Below are 20,617 nucleotides of genomic sequence, written 5' to 3' on the forward strand. Positions count from 1 at the left end.
TGGATAACCGCCCCCCTTACCTGCCGCCCGCCGGCTCCGCCTGCGGGGCCCCGGTACCGCGCTGTGCCGCGCCGCGCCGCAGGACGGGGGAAGCGACCCGGCTCGCCGCAGCCCGGCCGGGGCCCCGGGCACCGCTGCCGCCTCCTCGCAGTCCCCGGCGCTGAGCCCCGGCGCGGGCGGGCGGGGCCGCTCGTCACGTGGCGGGGGTGGCAGCGGCCGTTGTGCGAGCCGCTGGTGCGGAGGGCGGGGGGGGAGAAGATGGCGGCGGCGCGCGGGCTGTTGGTGGCGGGGCTGTTCCGCGGGCGGGTGGCCATCGTCACTGGCGGCGGCACCGGCATCGGCAAGGCCATCGCCGCCGACTTGCTGGCGCTAGGTGGGCGCGGGGGGGGGGGGGGGCTCTGCAGGGAGCCCCGGTGGGGCAATGGGGCAAGGTGGGTGTTGGGGGAGCAGGGCCGGGCGTGAGGTGAAGGCGGGGGATGGAGTTTGAGGGGGCAGGTCAGGGAGTGCTCGGGGGCTTGTGCTGCGTTTTGGGGGTGGGCTGCGCTCGGGGAGTGGGTGTGTGAGGAGTTTATGGGTGGGACGTTGTGACAGGAGTCAGTGAATAGCGAGGAGAACGAGGTGAGGTTGATGGGGGCGGTGTATGTTTTTTGACCCGCTGGCTCTTAAAAGATGCGCTATTTTAAATACAGGGATCAAAGTGAGGTTATATTAAACCCTGACCCTTTCTCTCATGCTCCCTCTTAAGTGAGTTTTCGTCTTGCTTAACTAGAGGATTTATCTGGTGGTTGAACTGAGTCTTATAGAGTAATACGGTTTTGAACTGTTGTCCGCACAGTAAACTTAGAGAAATGGTGCTTCTCTCTCAGTGCTAGTGACAGAAATGTCCTGAAGTTGAAGTTAAAGCATGTGCTTTGTGTTTTTTCTTTCCGTACTGATTATAGAGAAGTGGTAAAATCTGGAGTGAAAGGCAGTCTTCTGAGTTATCCACCTTGCAACACCTTTTCTACAGGTTTCAACACAAGTGCTAGGGATCATCGGCATCAGACAGGTTTTGGATCATGTTTATTATCATGATGGTATTCACTGTCTTCAAAATACCAGCGCTAGCATTATGCCTCACGGTGCCGCACTCCCCGTGGTTTGTGCTGTTGAAATGTGCACCACGCCATTTCACTGCATAGTAAAGAGCTTTTCTTTGTTAAGACTGTGTGCTGGGAGACATCTCTGCCTCGCCTGGCCTTTGTCGCACCAGCTTTCCACTTGCTTTGTGGAGCTGAAGTGAGGGCTAGTTCTACCTTTGTATTACTGGGGAATTTTTTTAAGGTGTCCTTACACGCTGCCTTAAGGGGTGCTTTTTAAGCATCATCACACTGCTGGTTGATGATGGTTACCCAGTTACCTTAAAATTGTACTTAATTTGATTTGCATTATTTTTCTCAAGCAAAATACAAATAACAAAAGTGTGTGTCCATAACATCCCAAATAGAAAACAAGGCTGCAAATCTCTACAAAGCACATGTGAGAAAATGAAGAAAGAGTTATGGCTTAAGTCTGTCTGAGTCACTTTCCTTACCTGCAGACTTGCTGGCTACTCCTGACAAGATGACCGGGAACTACTTCCATGTATACCTTGCACTTTAGGCTGTATTTTTTTGGAGGGGGGCTGGCTGGACAGAGAATGCCTGTAGGAGCAGTGACAGATAATGCCACTCATGATGTACACTGTTTTTATAACCAGTCTCCTTTGAAGCCTTCTGGACAGATTTAAACCTTTCGTCTGGAAACTTGTGCCCTTTTCCCTCCGACCCTGTCAGGAAATGGTCTGGTCATTCTTTGTGAAAAAAAAATAAGTGAAGTAGTGTCAGCTTGTACAGTAGGCACCAAGTGTTCCTCTGTCAGAGTCTTCCCCTCCAGCAATTAGCATGTTTAGCAAAAATATAGTCTTTTACTGGACTTTATTCTGTATCAGTGTGTGTATTAATAAGCACTTAAGTTGATAAATATAACTGCTACTGTGATTTAATATTTTGTGTTAATTGGTAATTGTGCGTGCCATTTTGTGAACTTTACTCTGCGTTAGTCAGGTAGGTGTGCAAGTGACTGGAGTTCTTAATTTAAAAAATTAGGAGACCTCAGAGACTAATATCTTTACATGTGTTGTTTTAAGATGGCCACTGATTGAAGGTGAAGCTCCTGTTCCTAGGGATATGTAGTTGCAGCACTTCCTTCTGGAAGAATTCAACTCCTCTATTTTTTCATTCTTTTTTTTTTTTAGTTTTATGTATAGTTTCACAAGACAGCCTGAGCCAAATGAACAGCTTGCTGCTCTTTACTCCCACTAGTTATTTTGAGTTGATTCTGGTGTTTGTTTGATCATGAGAGGCCAAATTCCACTCAGTAAAATAGCAACAAAGAAAAAAAAACACCTAGCAAGATGTTAACATTTTTTTTTTGGCTGGTTGAGGGTGTTGAATTGATTTATGTTAAAGCAAATGAGCAGCAGAGCTGGTATGAGGAAGGGATGGCTTCTGCTGGGATGCTGAGATTATGGAAGGAGGGAACCGGGAGCAAGACCTCCTTGCCTGCTTGGCAGTAGAAGCTAGTAATTTGCTTATCCATAATACAAAATTGCATGCCTACTGGATTTGCACTAGGAATTAATTTGGTGTGGTCTGTTTTAGTCTATGTAGTAGCAATTGCTGAAGCCTTAAAGCTGTCCTGAGTCTGCTGGTGTGACAGAAGAAACTAGACTGGTTGTAGTGTGAGCGCTTGCCATTAATTTGGCACCTGCATTGTTTTTCTCTGTAGAATGAGTCCTTCTACCTCCAAATGCTGAAAAAAACAGAAGGCTTGAGCTCCTGCCTAGTTTTTTCCTCTCCTTTCTGAGCTAGGATTCTACAGCGTGTGGTCGTGCCACGGGGAAGCCTCTGTTCCTGCTGTCTGTAGTCTGCAGATAGGAATTAATCTCATGAGGCTATCATCCTTTCCTTCAGACTCTGTAGGGTTAAAAAGCAGAGCATTACATTTGCTCACAGCCAGTCAAAATTACAGCTAGACATACAGTAAGATTATTTTTTTGGTTTTAGGAGCAAGCATTTGTTTTGTAATCAAGACCTGCTGAAACATCTTTAAATCGCATAATTGATAAATGAGGCAGCTGTGAGCAGAGGCAGCAAAAGTGATGTCTGAAAGCTACTTTGCTGACTCTGCAACTCACAGGCTATCTTCCCTTCTGCAGGAAGGAGAGGGAACCTTGTGGACATTTTTTTGATTGCTCTTTTCTTGGCACAGTGGGATCTTGTTGCTAAGAAGCACCCAACATCAATCATTTCTCTCTCTTGCAAGAACTTCAACACTGTTATCTTCTAGTCAGTGACTAATAAATGCACATCCTACAAGATATCTCCGCGATGTTATTAAAAAACTAGCATAACTGTAATTTTAACTATGTTAGCTGAAGGATGTTTCATTTTGTCTTTACAGGTTGCAGTGTTGTTATTGCCTCTCGTAAATTTGACCGATTAAAAGCTGCTGCAGAAGAACTGAATAATACATTTTCTTCCATGAGTCCTGCCAAAGTGACTCCCATACAGTGCAATATCCGCAAAGAAGATGAGGTAAAGACTAGTGATCTTGTTCTGGGGCTTAACATGTCAAAAGCATATTGCATATTTAAATTCTCAGATCTCCGAAGGTCTTCTCTGGCCCTCTCAAAAGTGAGTTAGATCTGGGGAAAGGTGCAGTAAAGCACTGTTAAATTGATCTAGATAAAGACGTGCTTTCCAAGGGAAGATGATTTCTTAGCCACCTAAGCAAGAAAGCATTTGTAATTGCAAATGTTTTTCTGACCATGCATACGTATTTCAGATATTTCTGGGAGAAGCAGGCCTTGGAACTGGCATGTTCTACAGCCGAACCAGAGCCCACTTAGCATGGTTCTGTGTCACATTTCTGTGACAGCAGTGAGGGGGCGTTAACTTGTGAAGATGGAGACCTCAGAATAGTTCCTTCAAACAGGAAGTCATAGCATGGAATCTCAACACTTGTGACTTGACACAAGTGCCCTGCATTGTCAGTTTTGCTTGTATTAAAGCAAAAAAATCCCACAGATGTAATTTTTAGGCATGTTTCAAATTCTGGTTACAATTTGAGCTGTGCCTCATTACAAACTCTATTACTATCCCAGTTGAGTTTTTTATTTTTTCTTCATATCACGAAAAATGGAAGATCAAGAGCAAAAGTATATAATCCAGGTTCTTCAGAAGTCTGCATTCACCTCCTAATTTTTTAATCTGTGTAGTTAAACATTTAAAAGTCCAGCATCAGGTTGGACTTTTAACTTATTGAATACAGCTAGAAAATATTCCAGGAACCACTGATTGCTACATTTTTCTTAACCTTTCAAAGTCTCTGTTAAATTCTAGCATAACTTAAAGAAATATTAATGACCTTCAGTAGCTATGTAGATTCTGGAAATATCCTAATATACAACCATAAAGCAAATAAAAAATAAAATTTTTCCCTCATGGAACAGCTCATGCCATAAAATATTTATAGTGATATACTTAGACTTTCTCTCCTGAAGGAGGTGAACCCTGGAGCTGTGCAGTATGTCACTTCACCTACCAGTGAATTTTAGGTTTGTATTTACTAGCATCAGCAGTGCAATATAATAGGTTATGACAGATGTCCGAGGGTAACTTACGTGATTAAAGCTACAGGAAAGAAAAGAGGTGAAGAGAGAGAAAAGGCTTAAGCCTTCTTTCACGTCACTGTTCTTGCAGAAAGTACTCAGGCATGCTTAATAACCTTCTGCAGGTGAATCTTATTTCTGCATCAGTTTAAAAATGATTTAGTGGGAACTGCAGTGTTCTGTGAGATGGTAGAGGGTGTGGATGGTGAAATGAGGTAATCTCCACTAAACAAACTACCATTCCTTCTTTGTTTCCTGTTTATTAAGTGTGGCTAAATACATATTTGACAAAACAGTCTTAGATGGCTTTGGAAAATTTTTTGAAGGTGCTTATAAAGCCTTTTTTATAGTGTTGTGTAAGGTGTTTAGGCATTGTTCTGTGTTACTGGTAGCCATGCTGATACTTGGAGAAACTTGTCTTTGCTATTACCCTGCAGTTTCATCATAGAATTATCTTGTTTCCAGTTTAGTTTTAAGCTCTACTCATGTACAGACACACCAGAACTTTCTTAGAACTTTTCATACGATATTGGAGAAGCCTTTATCAGGTGTCTCCTGCCAGTGGAAGTTCTCATAAGCCATTGTCATTTCATATCTGTATCTATTGAAGAGAGGGTTCAAAGGAATAAGGTAGATTAAACTCCAGTCTTGAATTTTTCAGTCATTGACTCAGTCTTATAGTTTGACTCACTTCAGTTCTCCAACTGCTCTTACTTCTTTCTGTTGAAGTCCTATTTAGAAAAAAAATCACTATGAAAATTTCGTAAGCCTTTTGTGGAAGTTTTGGATAAGGAATGCAATTTCTGTTGCATGTTAACATAAGAACTTAAGTGTACCCGCTAAACAAATATTTATCCATTCCAGATGCCCATCTGCAAGACCAGGTATTTTTCTGGTTAGAGACATCTTGTGATTTTTGTTCTTTAGCTCTTGTTTTTCTGGCTCTGTCCTCCTCTATTAGTTCTTTAATGCTGAGATTCTCAAAGATTGCTAAATCCTGGCCACTTATTACTTAATTTCTAAAATTACTATTGGACCAGAAATGTGTGGATCGCATTTTCAGCTTTTAAATTTGTAATGAGGATAGCACGTCCTTACACTTAGGTGCTTAGTGTTTGTAAGCTGAAGCTAGATAAACTCAAATTAACAATTGGTAACTTACACTGCTAAAAACTGTCAGAACTTAGAACTGAGGGATGTGGCAGATTTTCCACAACTCACTGCTCACTGTTGCTTATTTATTATATTTGCTAAGAGCAGCAATGATGAATACTTTTTTCTAATTTGCATTTGATTGCCTTGCAGTGACTAGAGGAAAAGTACCTTTGGGCTTTTATTTCTATTCAAAGAGCATCGTACATCCACTTTCAAAACCTATTCCATTCTTAACCTACAATTTAGTGCCTGGGACTTGGAGTCTTAGGAACAGGGATCAGTAAAAGATGTAGTGAAGGATTTTGCTAGCCTAGGAGGTAAATCTTGAGTAGAGGCAACACAGCAATATAACTCACTTCAGCATTTTCACAAGTACAGGAGTAGCTTCCTGTTTGCAGTGGAAGATGGGGTGAGAGGGCATTTAAACTTTTGGCTTCCCTCCCAAAAGAAACAAGACTCATACAACTGTGTTGGCTCTCTATGCTATTCATTAATAGCTTTACAAATCATTGATTTCAGCTTAGTATGAGTGAAGAGTATTTACCTCAGAAATTCACGGAAGCATGTTGTTGAGTAGAGAGGACAGCCTCTACAAGTATTCCCTGTGAGTCATTACATCCTCTTTCTCAGCTCTTATACCAGGTACCAAAGAATGTGTGAAGGAGAAAGACTTTATAAATGTTTCACCAAGGGAAAAAAACTTAGGAGTTCAAGCCTCCTTAGATGTCAGAACTGATCCATCACAAGCTACAAAGCCCAGGAAGCTTCCTGAAGAACTACATAATTTGTTTAATATATTCTTCTCTTTGACATCTCACTGAAACCTTTCTAGGAGTAAATCTTTCTCTTAAAGGAAGCCACCGTGATCACCTGTAGGAACAAGCCATCTCTTCTTACTGTAGCATGCCTTTTTTTTTTTTTCATCCCTCCACCTCCATCAGTTGTTCTGCATTTTTCTAGAGGCCCCTATGAATTTTGTCCTGGTTTTAATTTTATAATCAGGCAAACTGGAGGGAGGGACTTTGAATAGAGGAGATCTAAGAAAGATGAAAGTGCTTTCAAAATTGCCAGATGATTTTTTTTTTTTTTTTTTGCCTCCTATTGTAAATCTTAAAGTAACTGACCTGCTTTGAAGATGACACAGCTCATTCCTCTTGTGTGCCCCAGTTTGGATCTGTGAAATTCAAGCATTAGAAGATTCATCCCTCATCATATAGTGCAATATGTCTGTTAGAGCTCTTTCTGGCCTAGGAAGAGTCAAAGAAGGTGCAGTGAATTAATTGCTGCAGAAGCTTGATGGCAGATACCATGGGAATAGCTTAATGAATTCACATTTTTAAGTCTCTTAATCTTCATCCTCAGAGGCCCTCTTGCTTTCTAGCAAAGCTTACTTTTCATTTAATGTGCAAGAAATAATCTTGCTTGATGGAGGATATTCAACCACTGCATAACTTGTCAGGCTTATTTCTGTCACGAGTTTGCTGCTGCTGCTTTTGGCTAGTTTTCCATTGAGTGTTTTGTAAAAGATAACAGACCTGTTTAGTTTTTAAAGATGGAAGAGTAGAGGGTCCTGGGATGCCGGTAAGAGCACCCGAGGTTTCTATGTTCTGTCTTCATGGGGCCTTATCCTGAAGCAGTGATTGTGCACCTGTCTCTTATCCTGTGGTCTGGAGTGTATGTGGTGATCAATATTGCTTCGTAGTGATTATGAAGCTGAAGTGATTTTAATTATTTGGATATTTTCTAGCACTGCCCACATAATGTGTTGAATATAACAAGAGCAGGTCAGTTTGCTCTTGCTGAGATGCAGGCCAGACAGCTGTGTGTGTGTGTCTTTTCAAACCAAGCTCTTTTTCCAAAATCCAAGGATCTAATTAATTAAATCCAGTGCCTCAATGTAATGGTGGCCAGAGTGGAGGAGACAGACCCCATCCTTTTTCCATTATGAAAAGAGCTTTCTATTTATCTTTGTAGGTGTTGGGCAGAGGAAGCATGTGTTTGTGTGTCTTAAATGTTGAGCTACAGCAAATCTATTGACGGGGCAAAGAAAGACATGAGGAATTTTTTACCCTTCTGAAGCGTTTGTGCGGTATGCTCTGGACAAACATTTTTTTAACTGGCATCTAGATAAGTAGAAGACATATCTAGGTAAGTGGAAGATAAAACCTTGTACTTCTAGTAGGCCACTGCTTTTCTTGAAATCAGCAATTCAGAATTCTGTGCACAGTGTCCTCTTTGGGTACTCGAGCTCCAGCAACAACTGCTGCTGGACCAGACCCTGAGGGTAAAACCTATCACTTGGACATCCGACAAACAAGACTCCTTGAGATGGACTCAATACAGTACTATTTAGCACTTACCTGGTGTCTGAGTTCACTAGTAGCTTTTCTTTTCCAATAAACTTTACAGCTTAGCATAGTCTCAATTGATTTATAAATACTTAATGCTTGTCTGTGTGAAGCCTGTAGTGGAAGACTGTGGCTTGGTGGGGAGCTGTCGTGGTTTAACCCCAGCCAGCAACTAAGCACCACACAGCCGCTCACTCACTCTCCCCCAGTGGGATGGGGGAGAGAATCGGAAGAGTGAAAGTGAGAAAACTCGTGGGTTGAGATAAAGACAGTTGAATAGGTAAGGTAAAAGCCACGCATGCAAGCAAAGCAAAACAAGGAATTCATTCACCACTTCCCATTGGCAGGCAGGTGTTCAGCCATCTCCAGGAAAGCAGGGCTCCATCATGCGTAACGGTTACTTGGGAAGACAAACGCCATCACTCCGAACATCCCCCCACCTCCTTCTTCTTCCCCCAGCTTTATATGCTGAGCATGACATCATATGGTATGGAATATCCCTTTGGTCAGTTGGGGTCAGCTGTCCCAGCTGTGTCCCCTCCCAACTTCTTGTGCACCCCCAGCCTACTCGCTGGTGGGGTGGGGTGAGGAGCAGAAAAGGCCTTGACTCTGTGTCAGCACTGCTCAGCAATAACGAAAACATCCCTGTATTATCAACACTGTTTTCAGCACAAATCCAAAACATAGCCCCATACCAGCTACTATGAAGAAAATTAGCTCTATCCCAGCCAAAACCAGCACAGGAGCTGTGGATAAGAGATTCCTGTTGTTGTACTTTAAAATAACACAGCAATAACACAAAGTAAAAATACCTGTTGTCACTGTGCAAGAATGGCTACTAATTCTAGTCCCCAAATAGCAAATCTCTAACTTTCTGTAGTGGGTAGTTTGCCTGTTGAGTTTTACTGAAGTTCAGGGTGACCTGTGAATGCATGTGGACATTTGTCCCTTTTCTCTGTGTCAGTGAGTACTGTCATCTCAGTTATCTGTGAAAGTGTGCTACTGCATAATACTTCTGAGTTGCAGTCACACAAAAAAGCTCCTTATTGAAGAGCTCCAGTCTTTTGGTTATGTCTGAAGTGCCTGATTTTGTTCTTTTCAGTCTTTTTCAGAAGAACATCCTAAACTGTTAGCTCTACATTGTGCAGTTTTGCTTTGCTTCCAGAGGGAGTCTTAGGTAGATTTTTAAAGAAGTTCTTTCCGTGTGGATTTTGAATATTTAGGAATAGAAAGGCATCTTCTTTAGTTCTTACTGTGATTTAAATGTGTTCTACAGACCCTCTTTCTCACTGTGCTGGTGGCTGCTGTCACCATGTTTACTGTAACTGGGAGAAGCACTGCAGTGATGCTTTCTCTACAACACAGAAGACATTGTGACGATTGCTACAGTTGGAGCCATCTGAGCTGTCACTGGAGAGCCTGCTAGCCTTTGCTGGCTTTCGGAAAGCAGAACTGATATGTGTTTGGGTTTTTTTTTTATTGCCCTGAGAATATGGTGTGACAAGTAGGAACAACAACAGAGTTTCTTAAGATACAACATGTGAACCATTTTGAATTGATATGTCACAGCAGGTTTTGTCCACCTGTTGAAAACTTGCTTGTAATGTCTCTTCTCAGTGGAGTTTTCTTCTGTTAATTTGTCGTTTGTTGGGTTTTTTTACGATTCTTAGCGTTTTCCCTTTTCTCTCTTTTTCTTCCCCCCGCCCCGCGCAGCCTGAATAGCCTTAGTCTATTCAAATATTCCTTGTACTGAAACCATTTCTCTTCCATAAATGAGCCCATACTTCAGTGACTTATGGAGAACAATATTCAAAGCAAGATTCTCAGGGTGACAGGGAGAAGAGTTTGGTACTGCTGAGCAAAGCATAACTCTTGCTGCCTAGCGAGACATAACTGACTTCTCTGGTTGTGAGCAAACCTGGAAGTCTTTGTGGCATGGTGGTTCTCACAAGTCATGGGTTTGGGACTGCTTTCACAGTTGTTTTGTTTTTTTGGTGGTTTTTTTTTTCCTCAGATCTCACAAGCTGCAGTAACTGATGTGAGGAATAAGATGACATTCAGAACTTAAAGATGGTGATTTAGGTATCAAAATTATTTTCTTAAGGCATTTGTTCTCAGCAGGCATTAGTTTTTCAATCAGGCTTCAGTCACTATATGTTTGTTTAGGTTTTCTTCTTCAGAGATGTGCATCCTTACGGGATCCATACTATTCTGTTAAACCATCCTGAACTGTTAGCAGCAAAAGCTGTAAGGCAGCTATTTGTGAGACTGAGTTGGTGACGCTCTTGGTGAGATACAGATTATTCATTGCTTGTTCTTTTATTTCTGATGTTTTCTACTGCTAACTCAATACAGAGGAAGGCTGATTGATATCCTTCCCCATGTCAAATCTGTTTCAGCAGCAGCATCACTCCTGCTGTTTTGGGGGGTTTTTTTGATCTGTGTTTTCTTTGACCACAGATGCTAGATTAACTTTTTACATATGCTTGAGTAGGAATAACTGATGCGTGGTATCTAGTTATGACAGGTAGTATAAGCAGGAAACAGTCATGTTGTCCCATTTCCCCTGTTTCTTGAGCTAAAGGTTAAATTATTAAGTAGTTGCTATAGAGTTCTTATTACTATCTTGTAATAGGAAAAATACATCAGCTTTGGTATCTGTAAAATCTTTGAATGCTTTGAAATACATTCCCCTCCAGAAGTTCTCTTGTGTTTAGTGTGAGTGTGTGGCGAAACTGCTGTACTTCCAAAACAGAAGACAATGCAAAAGGCTTAGCTTACAGCCTGTAGCTCAGATTAGGTCAGTGTTAGAGCTAGGTTTAGATTCTCAAAATATCTTCCCTTCCATATGAACTTAAGCCACTCCTTTTCTGCACTGACAGCTCTTTGAGTGAGTGAATAAAATTTCTGTTGCTATTTGCTGTTAATACCTTCTCAGAGTACCCAAAGGTAAATAGTGCCAGACAGTGCTCTTAATTGTAAGTATTCATCCTGCTTATAGACAGAAGGTATCTGCTTAGTCAAGTATTCACCTTTCTTTTGCTAAAGAAGACAACTTCTAGTCTTTCCAGCACTTTTTAGAGTTCATGTTTTGTAGGGTAACAAAGTAACCTTCTTGATCTGTGTAAGAAGATTGGCTGTTGCCAACTCGTATGTCAGAGCTTTAGGGAATGTACAAAACTTCTAGATAAGAATGTTAAAACTTCACAAGATGACTTATGTTTTGTATTTAAAATGCTCAGGTATATGGGTCAGATGAAAAAAACAGTGGCTATCTTACATGGAACTCTTCCACCATCTGATGTGAACACCTCCACCCTTGTGAAAAATGTCAGGAGATTCTTAGTAGGTCTTAAGTAGCAGGCTTTTGTGTGTGTTTGTTTTTACAAACCTTCAGTGGCTTAAATCCCGTTCTTCTTTCAGTGCTGGTATTTTATGTAGCACCTGCATTACACCAGGAAGATTTCCTAAGTAAACATGGACTCAGCCCATTGCTTCTTGGCTGACTAAACCTGTCATACCGATCTTCCAGCCTCTCTGAAGGCTGGTACCTCCTCTTTATGTGTGAAAAGGGTATGAGAATGAAATTGGGTATATAGCTTAATCAGCATACCACACTAACAAATATTGTTTCAGGTAGAAGCTTTGGTGAAGTCTACACTGAGTCTGCATGGGAAGATTGACTTCCTGGTGAATAATGGAGGGGGCCAATTTGCCAGTCCTTCTGAAGCCATCCGTGCAAAAGGCTGGAATGCTGTGATAGACACGAATCTGACAGGGACCTTCTACTGCTGCAAAGCAGGTAAGGACTGAACATTAAGCTTTTTTTGTTTATTTGTTTTGGTTTTTACAGCAATATCAGAAGACAAGAAAGGTAAAGTTTCCCTACCTTCTTTTTTTACACACTTATCTGACAGTGGATATTTGTTCTCATGAATCTTATCCAAAGCTTTACGTTAAACTGTACATTACATTTGTTCATATATACAAACATACATTTAGGCAAGTATGATCTTCTCGTTAAGGCCAGGTTTGGGGAGTCAGTTGGCTTGGATACTCACTTAAAAGACTATAGGAAAACCACTTAACTTCTGTGGCCTGTATTCACTGTATGTAACACAGGAGAAGATTTCTCTCCCATCAGGGATGTAAATTTAAAGTTAAATTTAAGTATGATACCTGATTCTCAGATAGCATTGGGAATATGGAAATGAAAGTAACTTACATGGAAGCATGAAACCCTGATTTCCACCAAAAGGCTTCTTAACAAACATTGAGCCTTACCTGGACCACACCTATTATCTCACTAATCCAGTGGTGAGGCTATGGTACAAAGAGCAGATTGTTTATCTAAATCTGCACAGGAAATGTGTAGTGTAATTGGAGTTAAGACTCCAAATTTGGCTTCCAGTTGGCAAGTTCATTTGTATGCATTTCTTCGGATATTTATAGGTTATCTTCCTCCTTCATACAGTGTACAATGCCTGGATGCAGGAACATGGAGGAGTCATTGTCAACATTACTGCTGCTGTGAGAAATGGGATTCCTGGAATGTCGTAATACATACTTTATTTTTACATTTTCCTATATTTTTCCCCTAGAAGTACTAATTGCTCCTAAATACTTCATTTTAGAAAGGTGTGTACTGGGTAGCAGCAGAGTATAGAAATACAGTAGTTAGGTCAAGAGAGCGCAATAGTATCACTTGGCTGTATGTGTGGATCTCTTATTAATTCAGTAGAGACTACAGGAGTAAACAGCATCTCTGGTATCTGTCAACTTGTTTGTAAGAAACTATGAAGCAAGACTTGCCAGTGAAGCTTTCACTGGAAATGGTATGCTAGTGGGACTAGTTGGACTGAAATGTAACCTTCACTTGTTCTCTCTCCACGTTTCTGGAGGGTTTGCAAGAACTTGGCACCTGTTGTTTTCCTCTTCTACTGTCAGTTTACAGGTCTTGATGGTGTAATGAGTTATGGGAGTTGGACTGGGAGTAGGGGAGTAGGAGGAACATTTCTAGTGTGTTACCAGGTTTTGGCTTTGTCCTTCAGGTCACATAATGCCTGCCTTTCCCATTTTCCTTTTTACTCTTACTTTGTAGCCATCTTTCTTGGAGAAGGTCTCTGATGCAGAGAATCGGTTCTATTTGCTCTGCTCCTTTCTTGACTGGGAGAAGGCTCGTGAGTACAAACATGAAGAATAAGCCGGAGGGGGACATTTTACAAGGGCATGTAGTGACAGGACAAGGGGTAATGGCTTTAAACTGAAAGAGGGTAGGTTTAGATTAGATGTAAGGCAGAAGTTCTTTACTGTGAGGGTGGTGAGGCACTGGAACGGGTTGCCCCAAGAGTGTGTGGATGCCCCATCCCTGGAAGTGTTCAAGGCCAGGTTGGATGGGGCTTTGAGCAACCTGGTCTAGTGCAAGGTGTCCCTGCCTATGACAGGGGAGTTGGAACTAGGTGATCTTTAAGGTCCCTTCCAACCTAAACCATTCTGTGATTCTTTGATTCTATGATATTACCACGTTTGTAGTTCTTTTATACTGGCACAAATAATCACAGGTGTCTGCATGAAAATGCAGCATCCTCTCCATATCCGTATGTGTACTATATTTGTTCAAATTTCTTTACCCTCAAAATGGAGGTGAGCAGGAGTCTTCCAATTTGAAACTTTTCCACCAAAAAACTTCCAATTTGTTGAAACAGAAATAATGCTCAGAAAATGAATTGTTTCAGTTATTTTCTTCTCAAAGGAAATTTTGAAGTTGTCAAAATGCTGCATTTTGACAGTTTCTTAATTGAAAAAAAATCTGAATTTCTTCTTTGAAATGACTTTTTCTTTTTTTAACTTTGAAACTGAATTTCTATTGAAGAAAATAGAAAAATATAATTTGAACAAATGTTACATTACCTCTCCTTGTCCTGATTCAGGGTTGAAAGTTTTCAAAATTTAAAATTTTTAAAGGAACAGCAGAATATTTTCTCACTAACTTGTTCTTGGCAGTACAAAATAAATTTAGAGATCCACAGGGTGGTGCTGAAGCTACAATTATTTGAGTTTCTCCACTCTGGTTAAGTCTGGTTGAATTGTCACGGCAAATAGGCTGAACCAAGAGATAAAAAAACCTGATTCTGAATAACAGTGGAAAAAAGTTTCCCAAATAACTGTTGTGTGTGGATGTAGATGGATAGACAAAACTACTTTCAAATTAAATTCCTGTTGAATTGATACTTGTTTTAGAAATGTACTATTGAAAAAGACTTGCCTTTACAAGTCCAGCCACCACTGATGCCAAAAATCACCTGATACAGTTTTTCATAAGTATTAATTTTGAACATAAAACTAGTCAAGTTTATTTGCTCATAGTGTGCTTGGAGGTTATTTATTTCTGGCCTAAACATGTGAACAAGTTAGGTTTTCTTCTGTTTTTCTTATTCTTTTCATGGTATTTGAGAAGCTATTTTATCTATCTCCTCTAAGTCTGTTTTGCTGGGCTAAAGGAACTAAACTCTATTAGTTTTCTCTGAATCCCACTGTCTGCTATTCATCACTGCAGTAATTTTGTCTGCATTTGTTCAAGCTTGTAATCATTTCAGACTAGTTTCCTATAGCAGCAAGGTGTATGAGATCACTCTGCCTATGGTCATCTCTATCTCCGTCTACCAATAGTAATTTTTGAATACTGGTTTATTTTAATCAAGTTTGTCAGAAGATCTAAACTATTTTTCAGACTACTGTCCTTCCAAGTGTTGCTTTACCTGCGCAGCCTACCTTTCATAGTTTTACGCAGTTTGAACTTTGCCTTATAAGCCTGCTTCTGCAGTAGAATGTAGCTGACCTCATGTCACGTTGAGGAAGAGACGATAAGCATTTCCAGAAATGACAGGAAATCATAGCATAGCTTGTTTAAACTGTGAAGCTACAGTCAAACTTACAAACTAGAAAATATCTCTCTCTCTCAGATGGTTGGTCCAGCCATAGAAAGCTACTCTGACTATCCTAGTGAGGCTGCGGTAGAATTAACATTGGGCACTTTTAGCTAAGGGAACAGATGCTTCTTTTGCTTTCTTTTCTCAATAGGCATACAGGAGCTGCAAGAGCTGCAGTGAATAACCTAACCAAGACTTTAGCTTTAGAATGGGCCCACAGCGGAGTAAGAATCAACAGCGTTGCTCCTGTAAGTAATGGCAAACGATCTGATTAAACTTAGCCATCATACGTGTTCATGGTTAAAACTCTCAGACCAAAAGGGATTTTAAAATCTATAGCCTGTAACTGTTTGTGGATTATTTATGTATGTATTTATTTATAATTCCCTCATCTACGTTCTTCAGGTCATTTGAGAGTGTTTTGTACTGTTTGGATGACGAGGCAGAGATGTGGGATAAAATTGCTTCTGCTTTCTGCTTTGACTTGGCACTCTTGGGTTTTTTCTAGCTTAATGAAATGATACCTAGGAGGATCTGGTGACCTGTCTTACAAATGTTTGACATAAAATTACCAAATGCTTTGTGTTTCAGTAATGATTACGTTATTTCTGAGTTCATGAAACTTTTTCTATTTGAGGTTCAGGTATGCTGATGGTTTCCACCTGTGTTTACAAAGTTATTTTGAAAATCTCTGAATGTGTCACATACTGTCTTTTACTTTGTCTTCTACATGTTAAATTAGATTAGTTTTAGGCATAAAAAGACTGTATTTGTAGTGGACCTTCTCTCAAAGAAATTATACATAAAAATGTGTGTTCTGATTTTTTTTTCTTATCAAATATATGCAGACAGGAAACCACTATACAGGTCAGCTAAAATATGCCTGCCACATTTCTGAGGAAGTAGGTAGCGTGTAGCAGTAGTTTTAAATAACTGTATGGAAAGAGCAGCTATATTTTCTAGTGCATGGTGCTGCAGATATAGAGGTTATACAGAAGCCCTAGCTTTGACATTTGAGATTGTGTGATCTGTTGTGATTTGTGTAATCTTCACTCTTAACCACAGTTTATTTTGCACATTTACTCCCTTGAAAACAAAAGAGGAAAGGTAAACTTTGTCCAGCTACTTCTACATTCAGAATTTATCTTATCTCACAGTATAGTTAAGTGTCAGGTTTGTTTAACTGGTCCCTAGGAAGATCTTTCTACTGTCTTTGTAGGATGTCTGTATATCTTGTTGTGCCTCTTGTCCTAAAACATCTGGCTCGCTTTCTTTGGCATAGCACAGAATGCTTAATGGCAGGTGTGTGATGATCATTCAGGTAGCGGCTCTTACATAGCCTCTGTGAGGCCCAACTCATCTGGAGACTTGTTAAATATTAAGATCTACGGGTTTGGTTTTCCTGTTTATTTGTTTTTTCTGATTTATCAAGTCTTCGGGAAGTAAGTAATTAAGACAGCATTATTATGTGAATATATTTTTCAGGCATGCTAGTTACCTAATGAATCATACTAATTATACTTTATAGCACATGTCAAAAGAAGTTTTTGACAACCAAACACTTCAGTGGTTTGGCTCTTTCAGAAGTATTTGCTAGCTTTGTTACTATGCTGGTAACAAAAATCCATGTTGTAGTTACAGTAATACTTTATATCCTTCTGTCACCTTTATGGACACACTAGGTCTGTGGTAACCATACAAAACTGTTACTGCTTTATAGGAGCAGAGTAACATGTAGGGAATGGGTACATAGAGAGGGAAACATGCATTCTAAAAAAAATAGTTTCACATATGAGGTACTTCCCTAGCTCCGAAAATATAGTCAGTCACATTTCACAGGTATCTTAGAAGAGAAATCTTAGCATGTACTCCATGGATGAATTCAAATTTTGTTCTCTTACTTAAACTTGAGTCCCCAAGGTTCTGTCATAATTCAACTTTGTAACCCTGTGTTCCCATTGCTGTAGACTTCATCTTCCCTATCAAGTCTAAACTGGACTGTCTAATCATCATGTCTAATCATCAGAGCAAAGACAGTTGCCTTTTTCTATTTCTATAGCAGCTAAGTAGGGAGAGTCTGAATTCTGACTGTGAAATCTGTCTGCTTCCATAATTCACAATAAAATCAACCTGATGTTCTTACAGATTACAAGAAACTGTTGAGAACTTGTTCTTGGGGCTTTGTAGTTTTCTGCTGTAAGTTAATACGAAATGCTTGTAATTTCAAAACAGTTCTTGAGTTTCTTCTTTGTACTCTCCACTTTATAGTTATTGAAGTGACAGTGGAGAATTGGAATAATCTGAATTATTGCACTTGAATAGAGATGTGGCTAGTAGCCAAATTACCTTCTTGTAGAAATTATACTATTCCATTAAATTTAAAAACTTGCATTCAAGTGCTGTTTAGATAGTTTAATCCCACAGAAAATCCCAGTAATGACAACTTCACAATTTTACAATGATCTCAGTTTAAACATATGCAAGAGAAATTAATTTTCACTATGCTGTTTTAAAATAGGGAGTAGTATTTTCAGAAACTGCTGTTGCAAACTATGGAGAACAAGGTACAATGATGTGGTTAAAGACCATACCAAAGGTTCCTGCCAAGAGGTCAGCGGTTCCTGAGGAGGTAATATATTTCAGAACATTTGTGATATTTCTACATCTGTGTCTCTATTTTGAAGCCACTTTATTATATGGAGAACAAAAAAGACTTAATTTTGCACTGTGATGGAATATTAAAAAAGAAAAAACCTTGTAGTAATGTGTAGTAGTGCCAAGTGGGAGACTTAACCAGTAGTCACTGTTACACTGAAAATTTAATTTAGATTCCTCTTACAGCTGAAGTATTTCATAGTAGACATTAGTTCCTGAAAAGGTTGACTTCCAGCAGGGAGGACTGAAAGAATGAATATTAATGTGAAAAAAGTGTATCTTAAAAGCACTTAGCTCTCTTCCACCAAGAATGTGCGTCTTTGATAAACTGGTCAACTTTTTTGTTTGATTTTTGGCATCTGATGCTGATCTTTGAGAGCTTACTGTTTTCACGATTTTCATTACTGAGTAGAAAACGGTGCTATGTCTTGCCTGTAAAAGATTTTACAAGCATCTTTGACATGAACAATAATTCCCAGCAATTTAAGAAAGATTAAAATTGTCATTCTTTTGTTAGATCTCTCCGGCAGTGTGTTTCCTACTATCTCCAGCTGCTTCTTACATAACTGGGATAACTATGGTCGTGGATGGTGGCCAAAGTTTATATAGCAGTACCCTAGAAATACCTGGTAAGAAATGGGCTACAAAATAATGCCCTTCAAGTGATTGAAGTTGGGCAATGGGAGGACACAAAAGTAAAATGCCTAGTTTCTCAATCAACTAAGTATGTTGTTTTATTTGTTTTCCTCAGATCATGACAGATGGCCCTCGCCACCAGAAGGAAAAAATTCTGAAATGCTTAAAAAGCTTCTTTCTGGCAAGTTCAAGCCAAAGCTGTAAAAGAATGAGATTTCACCTTATTCCCAGTTGCACACTTGCTTATAATCTCACTTCGTGATTTGGGCTTATTACTCTCAGTAATATAATTTTTTGCTCATATGTAACTACATTGAGTGCCTTGATTTTCGTTGGTTTATATTTAAAACTTGAAAGGCTGTACATAGTAAATTTCTTCTCTGAAGACACTCGCTGCCCTGAAAACATTCAGTCTCTGGGGAAGGGAAGGTATAAAAGACGAATTCTCCATTTGCACAGGCATTAAGTAATGAAGAATCTCAGTCAGAAGTGAATAAAAAGATACTTATTTTGAAGTGAAGGGGGCAGAGAGGGAATGTTTTGGAATCCTTCTATTCTGGATGAATTTGGGGAGAAGGTAATTTAAATCTCTGTTATTATTAGTTGCATCAGTAGCCCTTGAGGTAGCTGTTAGCTCTACACTGTTTCTGTTCAGCCACACACTGAGCGTTCGTTCAACAATGATTTTAAAGACTGAATAGAGTAGGTATTTCTCTGAAAATAATAAAAAAATAAGGCAGAATACTGTTATTAATGTTTCAAACTAATATGGCATATCATATTGGGAATGTTTTGAATTGTTTGCAGATATAATGACATAATGGAGTTAAGCTGGCTGCAACTTAAATTTGATAATAGAATGATCAGATAATAAGCTTTAGCACACAGTGATAGAAAACAGTATAGATTCAACAGTTTAACATGCAAAATCTTGAAGCAGAAGCTGTGGTGTATATTGCAGTGCTTTCTGCAGTATGCTGTACTGTTAAAAGAGAAACTTGGAATCCTTCATTTACCAGTTAAAACGCTTTCTATCCATACTGTGTTGTCTACAATGTTAACACAATTCTGTTCATCAGTGTCTCTAAAATAGGTGTGATTTGTGTGATCAATGCAGAGATTCCATTTAAAAAACAGAAATCTTGCAATATATCGCTCGAAAAGGCTATATTTGTCATTACTCTTTTATTCACTTTAAGGCAAATGTTCCCAAGTCTGATAACTTATCAAAATATAAAAAATAAGTGTTGACTGTGTTTGCTGTAACAACTGAAATTTGTGGAATCAAGTTGCTGCTATAGAAGCGACCTCTTTACTACTTCATTTTGGATTGAATGTAAGAGTCTCTGCCAGTTGTTTATTCTGTGCAAAGATGTTTGAATTTTGTGTCTTTCATTAAAATATGGGAACTTACATAGGTACATGTAGATTGCTTCTTCATGAAAATCTGAATGCCAGTTTTGTGGGGGAGGAGGGGTTTGAGCCAAAATGCTTTCTCCTTCTGATATATCCTCTTTCCTTAGTAAGTGAGTGGTCATTTATGTGGGTGTGAGAAACTTGTACAGAGATAAAATCAGCTTTTTTCAAACCTCTTGTGCAAAGTATATTTTGATTATTGCAAATATTAGTTCAGGGTACACAGCAAGAGAATTCCTGGAAGAAAATGCACCTGTTAGAAAACTAACTCTAGAAGCCTAGCCCATTGCATTTAAGTGAAATTATTTCGTTTGTTAAGAGATTATTTCTACATTCTTAACATCTTTCTGTAAAAGAAGGTTAAACATGAACAGGCTTGAGACTTGTGGAATTTGCTTTCTCTTCATGTTTGACTGTGAGCTTCTGTGATACGGGTGGACTGTAGATTTGATGTGAAATGGAAGTGATTTGATAAAACTAAATTACTTTTATTATATCCCAGATCTGTTCTCTACAGGATTTGAGCATAAGCTTGGAAATAATTATTTTGTACTGTTGCAAATTTCCTCTTAACTTTGCTGGAGCCTGAATATTCATAAAGAGGGGAAGTTTATACATAATGATGGTGAAATGTGTCACTCAGTGAAATGGAACATTAGAAAGGTGAGTGTTCTCCTGTGTGGGAGACATGTTCAGTCTGCAATTAATAAACTCCTCCACAAATAAGAACTATAACAAACCTTTCCGCTTGCACTGAATGCAAGGAACTTTTATTTGACTTTGCC

The 20,617-nt window shown here is 39.5% G+C and overlaps 1 protein-coding gene across 1 annotated transcript; it reads left to right on the forward strand.

The window, feature by feature from the left end:
• Window positions 1–258: 258 nt before the first annotated feature.
• Window positions 259–19,882, forward strand: PECR (peroxisomal trans-2-enoyl-CoA reductase). The gene is made up of 8 exons (XM_050900089.1): window positions 259–373; window positions 3,484–3,617; window positions 11,833–11,998; window positions 12,671–12,752; window positions 15,277–15,373; window positions 17,644–17,754; window positions 18,298–18,409; window positions 18,532–19,882. Exons 1-8 carry the CDS (start codon window positions 259–261, stop codon window positions 18,618–18,620), a joined length of 906 nt encoding a protein of 301 aa, XP_050756046.1. The 3' UTR covers window positions 18,621–19,882.
• Window positions 19,883–20,617: the final 735 nt, after the last annotated feature.

Source organism: Gymnogyps californianus, chromosome 7 (assembly GCF_018139145.2).
Source record: "Gymnogyps californianus isolate 813 chromosome 7, ASM1813914v2, whole genome shotgun sequence".
Lineage (NCBI taxonomy): Eukaryota > Metazoa > Chordata > Aves > Accipitriformes > Cathartidae > Gymnogyps > Gymnogyps californianus.